This window comes from Martes martes, assembly GCF_963455335.1.
Source record: "Martes martes genome assembly, chromosome: 14".
Lineage (NCBI taxonomy): Eukaryota > Metazoa > Chordata > Mammalia > Carnivora > Mustelidae > Martes > Martes martes.
Genome location: NC_137902.1, coordinates 26,755,046 through 26,769,541, shown reverse-complemented (window position 1 = coordinate 26,769,541; position 14,496 = coordinate 26,755,046). Strand labels below are relative to the sequence as shown.

General features: G+C 56.2%; 1 protein-coding gene across 1 annotated transcript in view; it reads right to left on the bottom strand.

Moving 5' to 3' along the window:
* Positions 1-335: 335 nt before the first annotated feature.
* Positions 336-14,496, bottom strand: part of FBXW4 (F-box and WD repeat domain containing 4) — a gene marked incomplete at its 5' end in the record, with an annotated part of 80,640 nt that continues 66,479 nt past the window's right edge. The window contains 4 exons of the mRNA XM_080822782.1: positions 336-1,075; positions 1,276-1,417; positions 1,838-1,978; positions 13,631-13,696. Coding sequence (XP_080678908.1) covers positions 956-1,075; positions 1,276-1,417; positions 1,838-1,978; positions 13,631-13,696 — 469 coding nt within the window. The 3' untranslated portion in view covers positions 336-955. The remainder of the gene's footprint in view (positions 1,076-1,275; positions 1,418-1,837; positions 1,979-13,630; positions 13,697-14,496) is intronic.

The following is a 14,496-nucleotide window of genomic DNA, read 5'->3' as shown; positions in this document are numbered from 1 at the left end:
GGAAACAGTCCAGGACATAAGACATTGTGGGTGTGAAGGCAGGAGGAGGATCGTATTGTTGCAAAGAGTGCATGTGTGTGCGAGTAGGCTGAAGAAGGGTTTCTGCAGATGGGGAGCAGCTTAGGTCCCCAACAGCACGAAGCCCTTCTATAGTCCCCTATCTGTACCCCTCAGGTAGCACACACCCCACCACTGGGGCCCAAGAGGTGAGTGTCTTATGGATGCTGAGCTATGAGGCTGATCTTACCCTTTCCCCAACACACCCATCCTCAAGTTTGAATATGTCGTTCCGTCTCTCACCGCCTCCCAGGACTCCCCAGCCAGAGAGGAACTGGAACTGTGAACAATCAAGCTTTATTTTTACAAAAATGAACATTGTAGCATGTCTTAGCAGCCAGCCTGAGATTGGGTTGTCTCAGAACTCACTCAAAACTGCTGGGTTCCCTTTGTCCTTCCTCAGTTTCAAAGCGAGACCAGCCCACAGTGCCCCAGGAATGAGCCCCAAGAGCTTGGTCAAGGGAGGGGACTGACTGAGGAGGTAGGGGTCAGAGCAGAGGATTGGCAGCCTCACCCATCCTCCCAAGGAAGGGGCAGAAAGGGACGGCTGGAGCCCCCCCCACCTCATGAAGCTATCACAGCTCTAAGAAGGGGTGAGGGGCAGGGCTGGCCTGTCCAGACGAGATCCTTGCTCTGGCCAACAGGGAAGCAAGGCCCAGCCAGGTTCAGCTGTTCTCTCAAAGCAGCAGATCCCTTCTCTCCATCTAGTTCCTGGGAGGGGTACCCCCCAATTCCCAGGAGTCAGCAGCCTTTACCTGACGGTGCTCAAGCACTGTGGTCGCAGGTCTAGGAGCACAGGCATCGGGGGGTGGGGGAGGGCAGAGGTATCCCTGCACCCTCCAGACGGAGAGGTCCCTGAGTAGCTGGCCTCCCTGGCCCACAGGCTGGGGTGGCCCTGTCACGGGTTCTGAAAGTCCAGGACGTGGAGGTTGTAGGACAGCGCCGCATAGAGGTGCTTGGTGGTGAAGCGCAGGCAGTACACGGGGCTGCTGAGTGGCGTCGAGGTCAGCGGGAAGGCCTGCAATGGCGGGAGGGACGGGCATGGCAGAAGCAGCCCGAGGGGAAGCGGGAGGAAGCCCTAACCTGTCTGGTCCAGCGCAGGGGGCCAGGTGGCATGCCGACTCCCCTGCTTCTCCAGGCAGCCCCCCCCCGCCCCCCAGTACAGCCACTAGCAAGGAGTCCTGGCATCTCAGAGCGGGAGGAGTGCGGCGCACTTACGTGGAGGCAGGCCCTCTGGCGCCGGTCCCACAGCCGCACCACCCCGTAGTAGGAGGACCCGGTAGCCAGCAGGTGGTTGCCATCGGTCTGCAGGCAGTACAGGGTGCTGTCGTGGGGCTCCTCCCACTCCATGACACATTTCCTGTGCGGGAAGAGGCCATCAGAGGGAGGGTCAGGGGTGCCCGCCACCCCAGCTTCCACAGGGACCTTAGAAATCCATTCTGGCCCAGAGGCAGAAGCTGAATCACCCTCTCTTTAAAGGACCAAGCCTCCTCTGTAAAGCTCTCTTTCTAGCCAGTGCCTGAACCCCAGGCCACCTGAGGCCCTCGCTTGTGCTTCCCATGGCTGGCTACATGTCACACGACTTGGGTGGCAGGGCAGCAAGGCGGGCAGAATGCTGATGGGCGGGCCCCTGACTCCCCAGGCTCTCCATCAGCACCCAGTGGCTGTGGTCTCCAGGCCAGGGGACCAGGGCTGCCACTCCTCACCTCCACCTGCAGGGTCTGTACCTTATGGGGGCGCCCCAGGAGGGCCGGGACTGCCGCCCACCTCCCACACTCACCGGACACTGGCTCGGAGGTCCCAGTAGCGAACATAGGTGTCATAGCCACAGGACAAGAGTGTGGAAGGGGACTCGTACATGACATCCAACACCCCAGCCCCTGGGGGGAAGTCGCTGCCCAGGTGCATCATTAGCTGCCCACTGCGGAGAGAACAGAGGGGTTAGAGGAGGAGAGACTGTCCCACCTCGGCCCCCACGCCGGCTGGTAACCTAACGGCCTCAGTCCCTGGGGAAATGCCGCTCTCCCTCCTGAGCTAAAATCAGGCTCCCTTCGGATGGGGCCGAGGGAAATGGCCCAGGATGCCCACCCTGTCACTCCAGTCCCAGTGCCTGCCCCTCCCCCAGCTGAAGGCCTGCACCACACCTGCTCGCTGCCCAGCGGCCGTTCTCAGGATGGAAGAATGGGCCCTGCGGCCGGGCCGGCCCCCCTCCCGTGCGCGCACACACACACTTGGTTACTTTATACTTCTTGATCCTGCAGGTCATGCAGTTCTGAGCTGCCTGAGTCCAATGCCTTAATTCCTGCCTGTAATCTGGGGCTCAAACCTCATTGGGGATAAAGACCACACAAAGGGAGAAGGGGAGTCCCAGGAGATGTTAAAACAAGTAAACACCTTTGTGTCTGGGGAGAGAAATCGCTGAGAAAGCAGCTTAGCTGGCCGGTCCCTGGTGTTCCTGGCCCGGCTGGCCCCCGGCCCGGGGCGAGCACGCCTGTGTGATCACAGCCCCCAGCCTGCTGGGCTGCAGCGCGCTCCCCACCCCTCGCCCCTCCCGGTGGCCGAGAGCAGATTACTGAGAAGAACAATTTCTTTGTGACTGTGTAAGTCCCTCCGTGACCGCGGCAGTGGGCAGACCCCTCGCCCTGATGCCAGACCCCTAGCAACCACGTAGGGGGGCCTTCCGGCCCTAGCAACTACCCCTCAACATCAAGTGTACCCGCTAATCCCTGTGGCTAGGGAACGGGGAGAAGCAGGGAGTTTCTGCAGGATGGGGGGGTGGTGAAGGAGAAGAGGGACACCTTCCGGGCCTGATCCCGAACTTGCACCCAAGAGCCGCCGGGCCCTCCTCCCTGGCAGGACGGGAGAATGAAGGCCACGCACGCTTCCCAGGTCAGAGGCCCCGGCAGCAGGAGGGAGCACTCCCGGCTCTCACAAGCAGTGCTCACCACCAGTGTGAGAGCAGACTTCAGCCCCAGGCCTTCCCGCTCTCACCCTCAAGCTCCCTTCTCCCCAATGGAGCCACCGTCTTCCCTAGAAGCTGAAGGAACAGAAGCGGCAGCTCAGGGTTCCCTTCTACCTTTCCCCTTTAGCCCTGGGCAATGAGGAGACCCCCCCAGGAGGGACAGCACTGCAGTCGGTGGCAGTCGGTGGGAGGGCAGGCCCTTAGAGCCCCTGCCCCCAGCCGCCTTGGCCGGTGTTCCTCTTTCGGGGTAGGAGGTAAGCCTTTGTGGTGGGGGACCCTGAGAGGGATCAGGCTGAAGGCCAGACCCTAGAGATCACGGACCTTCGCTCCCAGGCAGGGCCCGTCTTCACAGAAGGGCCACCAGCCATGACTGCCCCACCCCAGGGCAGCCCGGAGTCCCTAAAGGAGTCCGTCCCCCACCCCCACCCCCCTTTTACAGGTGCTCCTGGACATTTGTGCACACCCAGGTAGGGGGCTGTTTGGCTCCACAGTTCTCCCTCCTTCCAGATTTGGGGGCCCTGCCCCTTCCATTAGTGAGGCCTTCAGGAATGACGGAGGAGCTCTCCCCTTTAATCTGTAGAAGTAATTTCATGTTTGTTTGAAATAGAAGATGAAAGGCGGTGGGGGTGGGGGCGTGAAGCCCAGCACGGCTCTACCTGCCTCCCCCTGGTCCCGGGATTCAGAGGGACCGAGAGCTGGGCACCCGTGGGCCAGACGGGCAGCTGAATCGGGACCGCAGCATCAGGGCAACACCCAGACCAAGTCACCCTGGGCCCCTGTCCCAGCATCCAAGCCACCCCTAGAAAGGATCATGCCAGCATCTATGATAAGAAACAGAATCCTGCCTGCCGAGGGAACCCCGAGGGTAGAGTGAGCACCGGCCGGGAGGCCAGGGCTAATCGCGCAGCCCCATGTCTGCCGGCCCAGCTGGGCCTGAGACAGTTGCTGCAGCCTGGCGCTCGGAGTCCCTGAAATGGCCACACACACTTCAAATGGGCCAATAAAAAGATACAGTTTCTTTGGCCTCTGGGCCCGAGGCCCTCCAGACTGCTGTGCGGTGCCCGGGAGGTGAAGTCCAGAGCCTCCGCGGACACAGCCGGCTCTGGGAAAGGGCCCGTCCCTCCAAGCAGCAGCCCCGCGCAGCCCTGGGAGCCCTGCTGGGGCTTTGATTTGGGAAAACAAACAGAAATGGCACCGTGGGCCCTCAGTGGCCCCCACCCCAAGACCAATTTAACTAGAAAACTCTAGCTCGACAGCTCTGGGGAAGGGAGCAAGATTGGCCCGACAATAGCTCCAAACTTTGGGGAAAACAGGGACAAAACAAGCTGTCTGTCTCCTCAGCCCCTCCTCTCGGGCTCCTTTTCTTCCTGCAAGTGTGTTCTTGTAAAAACGATTAGATTGCAATTTGTATAACATGGTGACCCCCAAATTCAGACGTTTCACCCCTTTTCTCCAGAAAGAATGTCAAGAATGCTTCTCGGCCTCTCCCTGTGGGGGGTGTGGGGGGTGCAGAGCCTTGGCTGTCGCACAACTTGTGTGGGAACAGGACTGCCCCTCAGAGTCCCGGGCCACGACGGGAGCGAGGGCCGGCTCCGTCCCTGCGGAGGGCCAGACAAAAAGGCCGTTCCCTAACAGCCGGGGCACACAAAGCCTGGGCCCCCAGGAGCCGCTGAGGGCTGGGGGGTCCTCCACACCCCGGCCTCTCCCGAGCCTGACTCCAGCAATTCTCTTTGCACCCAGGGAAAGATAAAGACTGAGGGGCCGCCCCTGTGAGCCTGACGAGCAGGCCGCCGAGGGCAGCGTTCTCTGCGACGCGCCAGAGGACCTGGGCGGGAAAAACAAGCAGAGGGCGGCCTCATCCCCGGGACACCTTAAGCGGGTGAGCAGGTGAGGGAACCGGGGCTCCCACCCCGCTGCACAGCAATTCCATCTCAACGGAAGAGGGAGCTTCGGAAGGAGTTCCCTGACAGAAGGAAATCTAGTAAGACACGGACCCCTCTATTGCCATCTTTAGGGGACATCTAGGGACAGCTAACTGGAGGCCAGTAGTGGCCCTGAAGACCCAGATGTCCCAGTTGGGAAAGCCCCTCCCTCTCCTGGTCTGGGCCTGCTGAGCCAGAAGCTGGTGCCCACCCTCCCCCGAGTCCACTCATCCCAGCCTCCACCTGCCCCCCTGCCCGGCCTGCTTGTGCTCCCAATACAACCCACAGCCCGCAGGAAGTCCTCCAGGGCCAAAGGGCCCCGAGCTGGGAGAAGCCAGATCCCCGACCCACCTCCCGGCCTGCATCTAAAAATGCCCGTGGCCCCCACACCCCTTCACAGCCACTGTTAACACATGGGGTCCCCGAGGATGTTCCCTGGAGATCCTAGAGGTTCTCGTTCCTCCGCCTGGCATGGACGTGTGACCCGAGGATGCAATAGGGGCTTTTAGGACAGGGCAAGGAGGAAGAGTGACACACAGTTCACCTTCCCGAAGCTCAGCTCCCAGGGACAGAGGATGCGAAGGTATAAGCTGGGCCAGGCATGGTCACTCAGGAGAGGAGGCTTTTCCTCCTTTTCCTCCAGTCTCCTTTCTCTTCCTTTCTTTGAGCAACAATCACTTAATGAGCACCTTCTGTATATAAGGCATTGTGCTTTACCAGGAACTGCAGGGAGAAGTCAAGGATGGCTGAGAGGGTTCTCCCTGTCCTCTAGGAGTTTTCAGTCCAGGGGAGGGAGTCAGTCGTGTACCCAACTAACAATACAAGGGGTGACCGGAGGGGTCCCAGAAGAGAGAGAGAAGTTTTACTGTCAGAAGACAGATAAGAGAACACTTTGGCCTGTGGGCATGGAGTGGTTCTCTAGGGAGTGACAGAAGCGGGACAGGCAATGACAGGAGTGGGGGGGAGGGATATGGCCCAGGTGAGGGACCCGCCCCAGCAGGGGGGGCCAGAGTCAGGGCACCGGCACTGGCACCCTGTTTGCACCTGGCAGACCCTCCCGTCCGGCCAATCCTTTCGGACCACGACTGCCCCTGGGTGCGCGCTGCTCAGCGGACATGAACTCTGGGAGGGGCAGGGAGTCCCCAGGCTTCTCAGCAGTGGGGAGCTGGCCTTGTCCAGCCCTCTCTGGTGGGGAGGGCCAGAATCAAGGAGGCACATTAGGTCCCAAATGTAATACCAGAGTGGTGGAGACAAGAAGCCCACGGAAGCCTCACCTGCCTCGGTGCCATCAGGCGAGTGGGAAGGGCCCCGCCGGAGCCCACGGCCTCGCCCCTGCATGTGTGCGCGCGCGTGCATGGCCCCCGCGCCCGCCCGTGCACACGTGTTCAGACACAATGGCTCAAAGGCCAGGCAGCCGGGCAGCCCACTTTGTACTGCTAACAAGGGGCCCGTAATTACAGGAAGGGGCAGCCGGGCAGATAAAAGGATACAAAATTTCAACATCTGTTGCCATAAAGGGATAAGGAGAAGTGAAACGCAAAGTATCAGTTTGGTGTCAGCAGGCAGAGAGCCAATTTCAAAGAGTTCAGGGGGACAGAGGGGACAAGAAAGAAAAAGGAAAGAGGGGGGAGAAAGAAAGAAAGAAATTACAGGGTTCCTTAAAGAGGTAAAGAAAAAAGAAAACGAAAAAATCTGTCAGTAATACTTTCAAAGGAGAAGGCAGGTACTTTAAAGAGGGCAGTTCCCCAATCACCCCGACCGAGGGCCAGGCGCCCGGGGCAGAGGCAGAGGCGCAGGCAGAAACGAAGCCACACCTGGGCCGGGTGGGCACAGCCACTTCCCTCGGTGGGACCCAGCCTGTGCTCGCGACACCATGTCCTGCAGGCCGGTAGAAAGGGCGGCAGCCTGGCCCTCACCTTTCTCAAGGCCACCCCGGGGCCCACAGTGGCTGACAAGGCGGCCCTGTGAGTGCTCTAAGGGTTACCAACTCCAGCCATGGGGGCTAGGGTCAGGGAAGGCCTTGTGGCGGGGGTGCTGTCTGCACCGAAGAGTAAGCAGGATCCAGAGGGGGGGTCCAAGCACGGGGCAGGGGCAGCTAGAGCAGAGGCTCTAGTGGGAAAACAGAGGGCATCTGTGGGGAAGAGTGAGACACCTATCTGCCCCAACTTTGGGGAGAAAGAGAAGACTCAGGGGCTTTAGGGTAGACAAAGAAGAGTGATGGGGAACAGGGATGACTTTGGCTGAAAAGGGAGAGAAGGGGATGTGTGCAGGGGCCCACACACACTCACGTGCCTGGACTCGAACAGTCAAGGCCCTAGGAGTACCCAGGTCACCTCAGCCCACACCTCTCCCCATCCCAGTCCCCAGGCTGGCTTAAGGCTGCAGCTGTTCCCACTAGGATGGCTGTAGGTCGGCGTTCATAGGCCTCCATCCCGTAGCCCACCCGCGCCAATGCTAGATCCAGCTCAAATGCCCTTGGCCAAAATGCAGAACCCACGGTGACAGCAAGCCTGGAAGGAGGGCTGTATATGGTGTCCCGCCAGTCCAACCTCCCAGGCCTTTCGGCAGCTGGGGGTATATGCCACACAGCACCCTCCTTGGGACCTAGCTGAGGCTCTTGCTCAAATGCACACAGAGCACGTAAGATGGGCCTGGATCCCTTCAGACCCCAGGCTCAGGAACGGGACAGCTTTGGCCCAGCTTCTTGGGGTCTGATGGGACCATGGGGCCTAGCAAGGGATGCTTCAGTGGTTGGCTGTTGGCACTGTGTGTCAAGATAGAGCCCTTGGGGGCCTGCAACCGGGCCTGAAGGCCGGCTCCCCTCATAGGAACACTCTGGCACTTCCGAGTCAGGTCAAGGACTCCATCTTTCTCTCTGCCTGGTTTAGACAGGTTAGAAAAGGAAGAAGGGAGACAGAGAGAGCCAAGCTCTCGCCATCCAAGCAATGGCCATATGCCCACAGTTGCTCTCTGACCTGTGTACCCCAGCCAGCACCTCCCCCTCCCCAGTTCATAGGGAGAACAGAGTCTCCAAGGGTCTTGATGGAACGAAGGGCCGAGGGAGCCATGGTCCCTTTGAAAGGGTCCCCGGGCACTGTGAGAAGTAGCCTAAGCCTGACAGCAAGGCCCCGAGACATAGCAGGGAGAAGACGGGTCCAGCAGGGTCCCTACGCTCCTCCCAGGGGTGTCCCAGCCCCCACCATCATCCTGAGGGCGGCCCCCGAGGGGTGATGCTCCGAGCAAAACTGCCCCTCCAGCACTCCTTCCCCCAAGTCACAGCACACACATAAAAGCGAAAATCCCGGCACTCCTCAGGTTTCAGCAGTGACAGGTTAAAAGCAAGGAATCCACCCAGCCCCGCACAGCGCCCGCCACCAGGTCCTGCCGGCGGTGCCGCTCCACCTTCCAGATTGGCCTGTCAGTCAGGCTTTGGCATTATTGAAAGATCAAACTCCGTCCTGCCTGTTCATTACCTTAATCCTATTTTCTACATGGCTTTATTATCTGCTAGGGCTTCTCTGGGAAAGACAGCTACAGACAGTCACCCTGTCCGTCCGCTTCCTCCCACCAAAAGCAGATGCCTCCAGCAGGCCATCCTTCCTTCGAGCTCCATACCCCTTGGTCCTCCAAGCTTCCCTGGGAACCGGACGGATGTTTCAATGAGGCCTGGCTCCTCATGGTGGTGAAGAGGGGGTCTGAGGGCCAGAGAGAAGACAAGGCCACGTGTTGCCTGGGGTGGCGCTGCCACTGGCCACCCAAAGGGAGCAGGGACACTTTCTCATTTGGGGTCTTCCTGGGTTCTGGACGGACCCAGGGTCTAGGGTTTAGGAGGAATTAGGGATTTCATAAGTGAGTGCTATTCAAGGAGCTGGTGTCTTATAACTACGTCCTGACCCTAAATCTGTGCTCAGGAGTTACCCCCCCACACACACATACACACCAAGAAAACCACAGGCAGAAGAAGCCCTCCAAGATGACTTGACCTTGGAGATGAGAGTCGGCCATGGTGGTGCACCCCCCTTCCCAGCCGCCCCCCCTCCGGCACATTCGCAATCCTGAGCACAGGCCAGGGAGGATGCCAGGCCCCAGGGCCAGCCACATGCCTGAGACTGACCTTCAGCAGCAACTCCCATCCTGTGGCCTGCAGCCTCGGGTACTGTCAGGAGCCTTCTCTGGGCCATGAGGTCAGCAGGACCACTTGGCCTCCAGTGGTCACGAGGCCACAGGTATTTGGAGAATTAAAAAGCTGAGCCTCTGCAAACTCTAAGGTCCTCATGAGGAAGGCAGCCACGGGTGAGGAAGCAGAGAGTGGACATGGGTACCGTATGGGCACGTTTTCAAAATAACGTCTTTTTCATACTGACTCTGTTAAGCAGAGAGAATTAAATCTCATTTACAAATGTGGAAGCCGAGGCCCAGAGAGAACCCCCTTATCACAGAGCTGATCCACAGTAGAGTCAGTTCTAGAACCCAAGACTGCCTGACCAGCAGCCTGTGCTCCCTCTGTAGCCGCTCACAGCCTCCCCAGCACACAGCAGAGGACGGGTTCCTTCTGTCTGCGGCCCACGCAGACGTAAGAAGTTGCCAGTGGCAGGAGTCTGGCAGGGCAGGCCATGAGAACAACTCTCTTAGGCTGCAGGCACCCCAACATCCCAGAGCCTACAGAACAAAGGAAGCCTTGGAAGTCTCAGCTGTGTTGGCAACAGTACGACGCGACCATCAGCTACACTGACAACGATGGAAGATCTAGGGGCGCCTGGGTGGCTCAGTTGGTTAAGCAACTGCCTTCGGCTCAGGTCATGATCCTAGAGTCCCAGGATCGAGTCTCACATGGGGCTCCCTGCTCAGTGGAGGGTCTGCTTCTCCCTCTGACCTCTCCCCTCTCATGTTCTCTCCTCTCATTCTCTCAGATAAATAGATAAAATCTTAAAAAAAAAAAAAAAAGATGGAAGATCTAGAATGCAGAAGATGGGGCGCCTGGGTGGCTCCGTGGGTTAAAGCCTCTGCCTTCGGCTCAGGGCATGATCCCAGGGTCCTGGGATCAAGCCCCGCATCGGGCTCTCTGCTCAGCGGGAAGCCTGCCTCCCCCTCTCTCTCTGCCTGCCTCTCTGCCTACTTGTGATCTCTGTCAAATAAATAAATTAAAAAAAAATGATTTTAGAATGCAGAAGATGACAGCACCTGCCACTCATCAGCTCACACCCGGAGTGCTCTCCACTCAGCTGTGGACATCCCGTTTCAAGAGGGATGCAACCAGATAAACTGGAGAAGCTTTCAGCTGAGAATGGTCCTCAAACAAGTACGAAACCAAGATTGCAGGTCACCCACCCAGTTACCACTCACTTTCTTCCTTGCGGACCCAAATCGGAATCTGTACCCACTCACCTCCCCAACAGCCAGGATGCGTGTGGGGGGTGGGGAAGCCAAGCTCTTCCCCAGACCCTGAAGGTCGGTCTGGACAGCTCATTCCATTTCCCTGGCCACGGTTTGGTTTGGGGCGAGTAGTGGAACACACTTTTGGCTCACTAAATACGAGAAGTCTGCTCGGGGCTCCTCTAAAAGGTGTCCCCATCTTAAGAAGAGACCCCAGGCAGGGACATGTCCTCTTCCTTCCTTCTCCTCTTTGGGTACTGCCTTATGGGTTCGTAGGGCTTTTGTGAACAAGCCTGAGGGTAAAGGCAAAACCCACTTTGAGGTGGCAAAGCAGAAAGCTGAGAAGACGGGCTCCCGACTTTCATGGAGCTGCCGAACCCATCAATCCTGGAACCAGCGAACCACCCAACTCCTGGACAGACTCCTTGTCAGTCAAGATAATAATCCCTCTATTGTTTGAGCCACTTTGAACTAGGTCCTCATTACTCAGAGCCCAAAGCACCCTAACTGATGTTCACGAGCGACAACTGAAGGTCCTCAGACTTTTGGCCTGATAAAGAGAAGACACTGCAGGAGCAGGACCAGAGTTCTCCGATATTTAAAGGCCTGTCTTCAGAGGCACGATTCAACTTGCTGCTTATTCAGGATCACAGCTCCTGGAAGCAGATCGAGCCCTGATGAAGGACAGGCACGAGAACTCTCAGAGTGATCCAAAGACGTCATATGCTATCTGGGGAAGGTGGGAGTTTCCTATCCCTGTGGTTGGGTGACCCCCAAGAGAATGTTGTGGGGAAAACCGTATCTAATGAAAACATCTCATGTGTTTAAGAAAAAAGTCTTTCGGAGGGTGCCTGGGGGACTCGGTTGGTTGAGCATCTGCCTTTGGCCCAGGTCATGATCTCAGGGTCTGGGGATCGAGTCCTGCATCGGGCTCCCTGCTCAGCAGGGAACCTGCTTCTATCTCTGTACCCCACCCCTCCTTGTGCTCTCTTTCTCTCAAATAAAATCTTTTGGAAAGACTGACAATACAACAGATTTTTAGGAAAGCAAAAGATATGACTAGTACTTTCCTGGAGACGGAGAGAGAAGGAGACCAGCGAGAGCAGCGAAGGCATGAGATAGGTGGGCAGAGTGCACCCTCACCACTCCTGTCAATCACGGCATTGCAAACCACAACAGGGGCCCTGGGGCTAGGGGGAGATTTCTCACACTTCACCCCAAGAGCACAAAAAGAAACAGTCAATAATTTGGACGTCATCAAAATTTTAAACTTGGGTCTTTTATCCTGTCAAGAGGATAAAAAGTTGGGGTGCTTGGGTGACTCAGTCGGTTAAGCATCTGCCATTGGGTCAGGTCATGATCCCAAGGTCCTGGGATTGAGTCCCACATTGGGCTCCCTGCTCAGCAGGAGCCTGCTTCTCCCTCTCCTCCCCACTTGTGCTCTCTCCCCCCTCTCTGTCACGGTCTCTCTCAAATAAAAATCTTAAAAAAAAAAAAAAAAAGGCTGAAAAGACAAGCTCCAGACTTAAAGGTATAGGCAAACCACCTGTCTGACAAAGGATTCATATCTAGAACATATAAAGAACTCTCAAAACTCAACAGTGAAAAAGCAAACTATTCAATTAGAAAATGGGCAAAAGACCTGAGCAGAAATTTCACCAAATATACAGAGGGCAAAAAAGCACATGAAAAGATGTTCATCATCATTAGCTATTAAGGAAATTCCAGTTAAAGCCACGAGACAGCACGCCTGTGAGAATAGCTAATACAGAGCTTTGTGACGGTTCCAAATGCTGTTGAGGATGTGAAGGACCTAGATGTACCCTACACCAGGGCTGGATTATAAAACGATACAAATATTCAAATCATTTGGGGCATTAATCCCAGAGAAATGAAAACCTAGGTCCACATGAAATCTTACACACAAATGTTCATGACAGCTTAAATTGCAATAGTCAAAAAACTGAAAATAACCCAAATGTCCTTCAGTGGGGGGTGTGCTGCTCAGTGGGGGATCGCTTTGGTGCGTCCCCCCAGGGACCACTACGAGCAACCTCAGGTCAAGTGTTCTTGGTATAACTGCTATGCTTGCACGAGAATAATACTGGGGAAAAAGCAAATCTCAAAAGGTTACATACAAAAAAAATAAGGGTTACATACATTATTTCACTTATATAACACTTTCAAGCCAACACAATTACAGAGACGGAGAAGTGGTTGCCAGACATTAGGGACAAGAAGGAGTACCGGAGGGGACAGGAGGCAGACTGTGACTATGAAGGGCTCCAACAGTTCCGTATCTTTTTTTTTTTTTTTTTTTAAAGATTTTATTTATTTATTTGACAGAGCTCACAAGTAGGCAGAGAGGCAGGCAGAGAGAGAGGAGAAAGCAGGCTCTCCACGGAGCGGAGAGCCCGATGCGGGGCTCGATCCCAGGACCCTGGGATCATGACCTGAGCCGAAGGCAGAGGCTTTAACCCACTGAGCCACCCAGGCGCCCCAACAGTTCCGTATCTTAACTGAGGTCACAGTATTGTTAATCTACACACAGGATAAAATTGCACAGAACCACCACCTACACACACACACACACACACACACACACACAGAAATGACTACAATCTGAATAAAGTTCTATGGATTATACCAATGTCGATTTCCTGGTTCTGATTTATATTACGTATTAGCCTACATATTATCTAATCTTACACAGGTAGCTTGCTGTCCTATTCCCGGAACTTCTTATGAATCTAAAATTATTTAAAAATAAAGAACAAAACAAAAAAATTCAACAGAACAGGAAACAATTGGATGGGAATGTGTCAGGTCTGCCAAGGCAGAGAACTGTGAATAAAACCTGGATGTATTTTAACTGTTACTGTGTAATTGTCTTTATGGATCTGTAGGAGGTCACTTCCAAAATTTCTGTATTTTAGGATAGATGGGCTTTTACGTCACCACATAATCGGGCACTCCTTACAGAAAAAGTATCACAAATTCAAATTGTTGTTATCCTCATTTCTACATGAAATGATTTACCCATTAGAAACTCCTTCCAACAGTTTCCTTGAGTTAATTAATGGGGCCAGGAGAACGCGCACGCCTTGGAAGCAGTCATGGGTCCTGGGCCGGGCGGGGCGCTTCCCAGCCTCCTCCTGGACCACCTGGTCCCGCCAGAAGCCAGAAGCCGGAAGCTGCAGCCCGAAGCCAGAAGCCAGAAGCCGGGGCAGGTCCGGCCCGAAAGTCTTTGCTGTGCCTCCCTGGCTGCTGCGGTCCCACCCCCACGGGAAGCCACGGGGGCTCAGGAATCTCTTACCTGTTGAGGTCCCAGATTCTTAGGGGTGAGAAGTGCCCACAACAAGCCGTCCCTGTCACAAAAGAGCTGCCAAACAAAAGGAGAGCAGAGTCAGGGCGGGCTTGTCAGAACTTGTGGCGGCGATGGCGACACAGTTGCAAGTGCGGGGCTCGTTCTCCGTTCTCCGGGGATCACCCAGTGGAAACAGGATGAGAAAAGGGATGAGGGAGGGTCGGAGAAGCTACAGGGAGACAACTGGAAGCGCACGGAGGTCAACGACCCTCCAGGGGTCCCGAAGGTGTACGGACAGCAGAGCTTACCACGCAGAAGGGTCTCGGGGTCTCTGCCCACCAGAAAAGCACATCTCTACCTGTGCAACCCTCAAGCCAAGGGAGGGCGGGCCAGTCAGGCTGCAGAAAAGGCCTCCGCGAACAGGCCGTTGTTGGGTTCGGGAAGAAGATGCTGCGGCCAGAGGTCAGGGTGGTTGGGGGACACTGCTGAGGGTGTTTGTAAGAGCTAGGGAACCGTGCTGCAAGCACAGGGCAGGCGGGACGGCACAGGAATGAGCGGAGGGAACCACCTAAGGCCAGTAACCCAAGGAAAAGATGAGACAGGTGGTGTGCTGGGGTGCAAGGGCGGCAAGACAGAGCGTGAAGGGCTGGGCAGCCGCCACTGCAGTAGAGTGCAGCACAGTGATGTGCCCTATTCCCCCAGAGTAACTCTTAAACCTCTGAAAAATTCACATGCCACCTGCAGTTCCATTTTTAGGTGGAGGCACAGGACTGGTGGGCAAGCTCTGTGCTGTGAGCCAGGCCACCTGGAGCCCCAGGACCACACCTGGGACCTATGTGCCAGACCACACCTTGGTCGAGGACTCACTGGCTGGG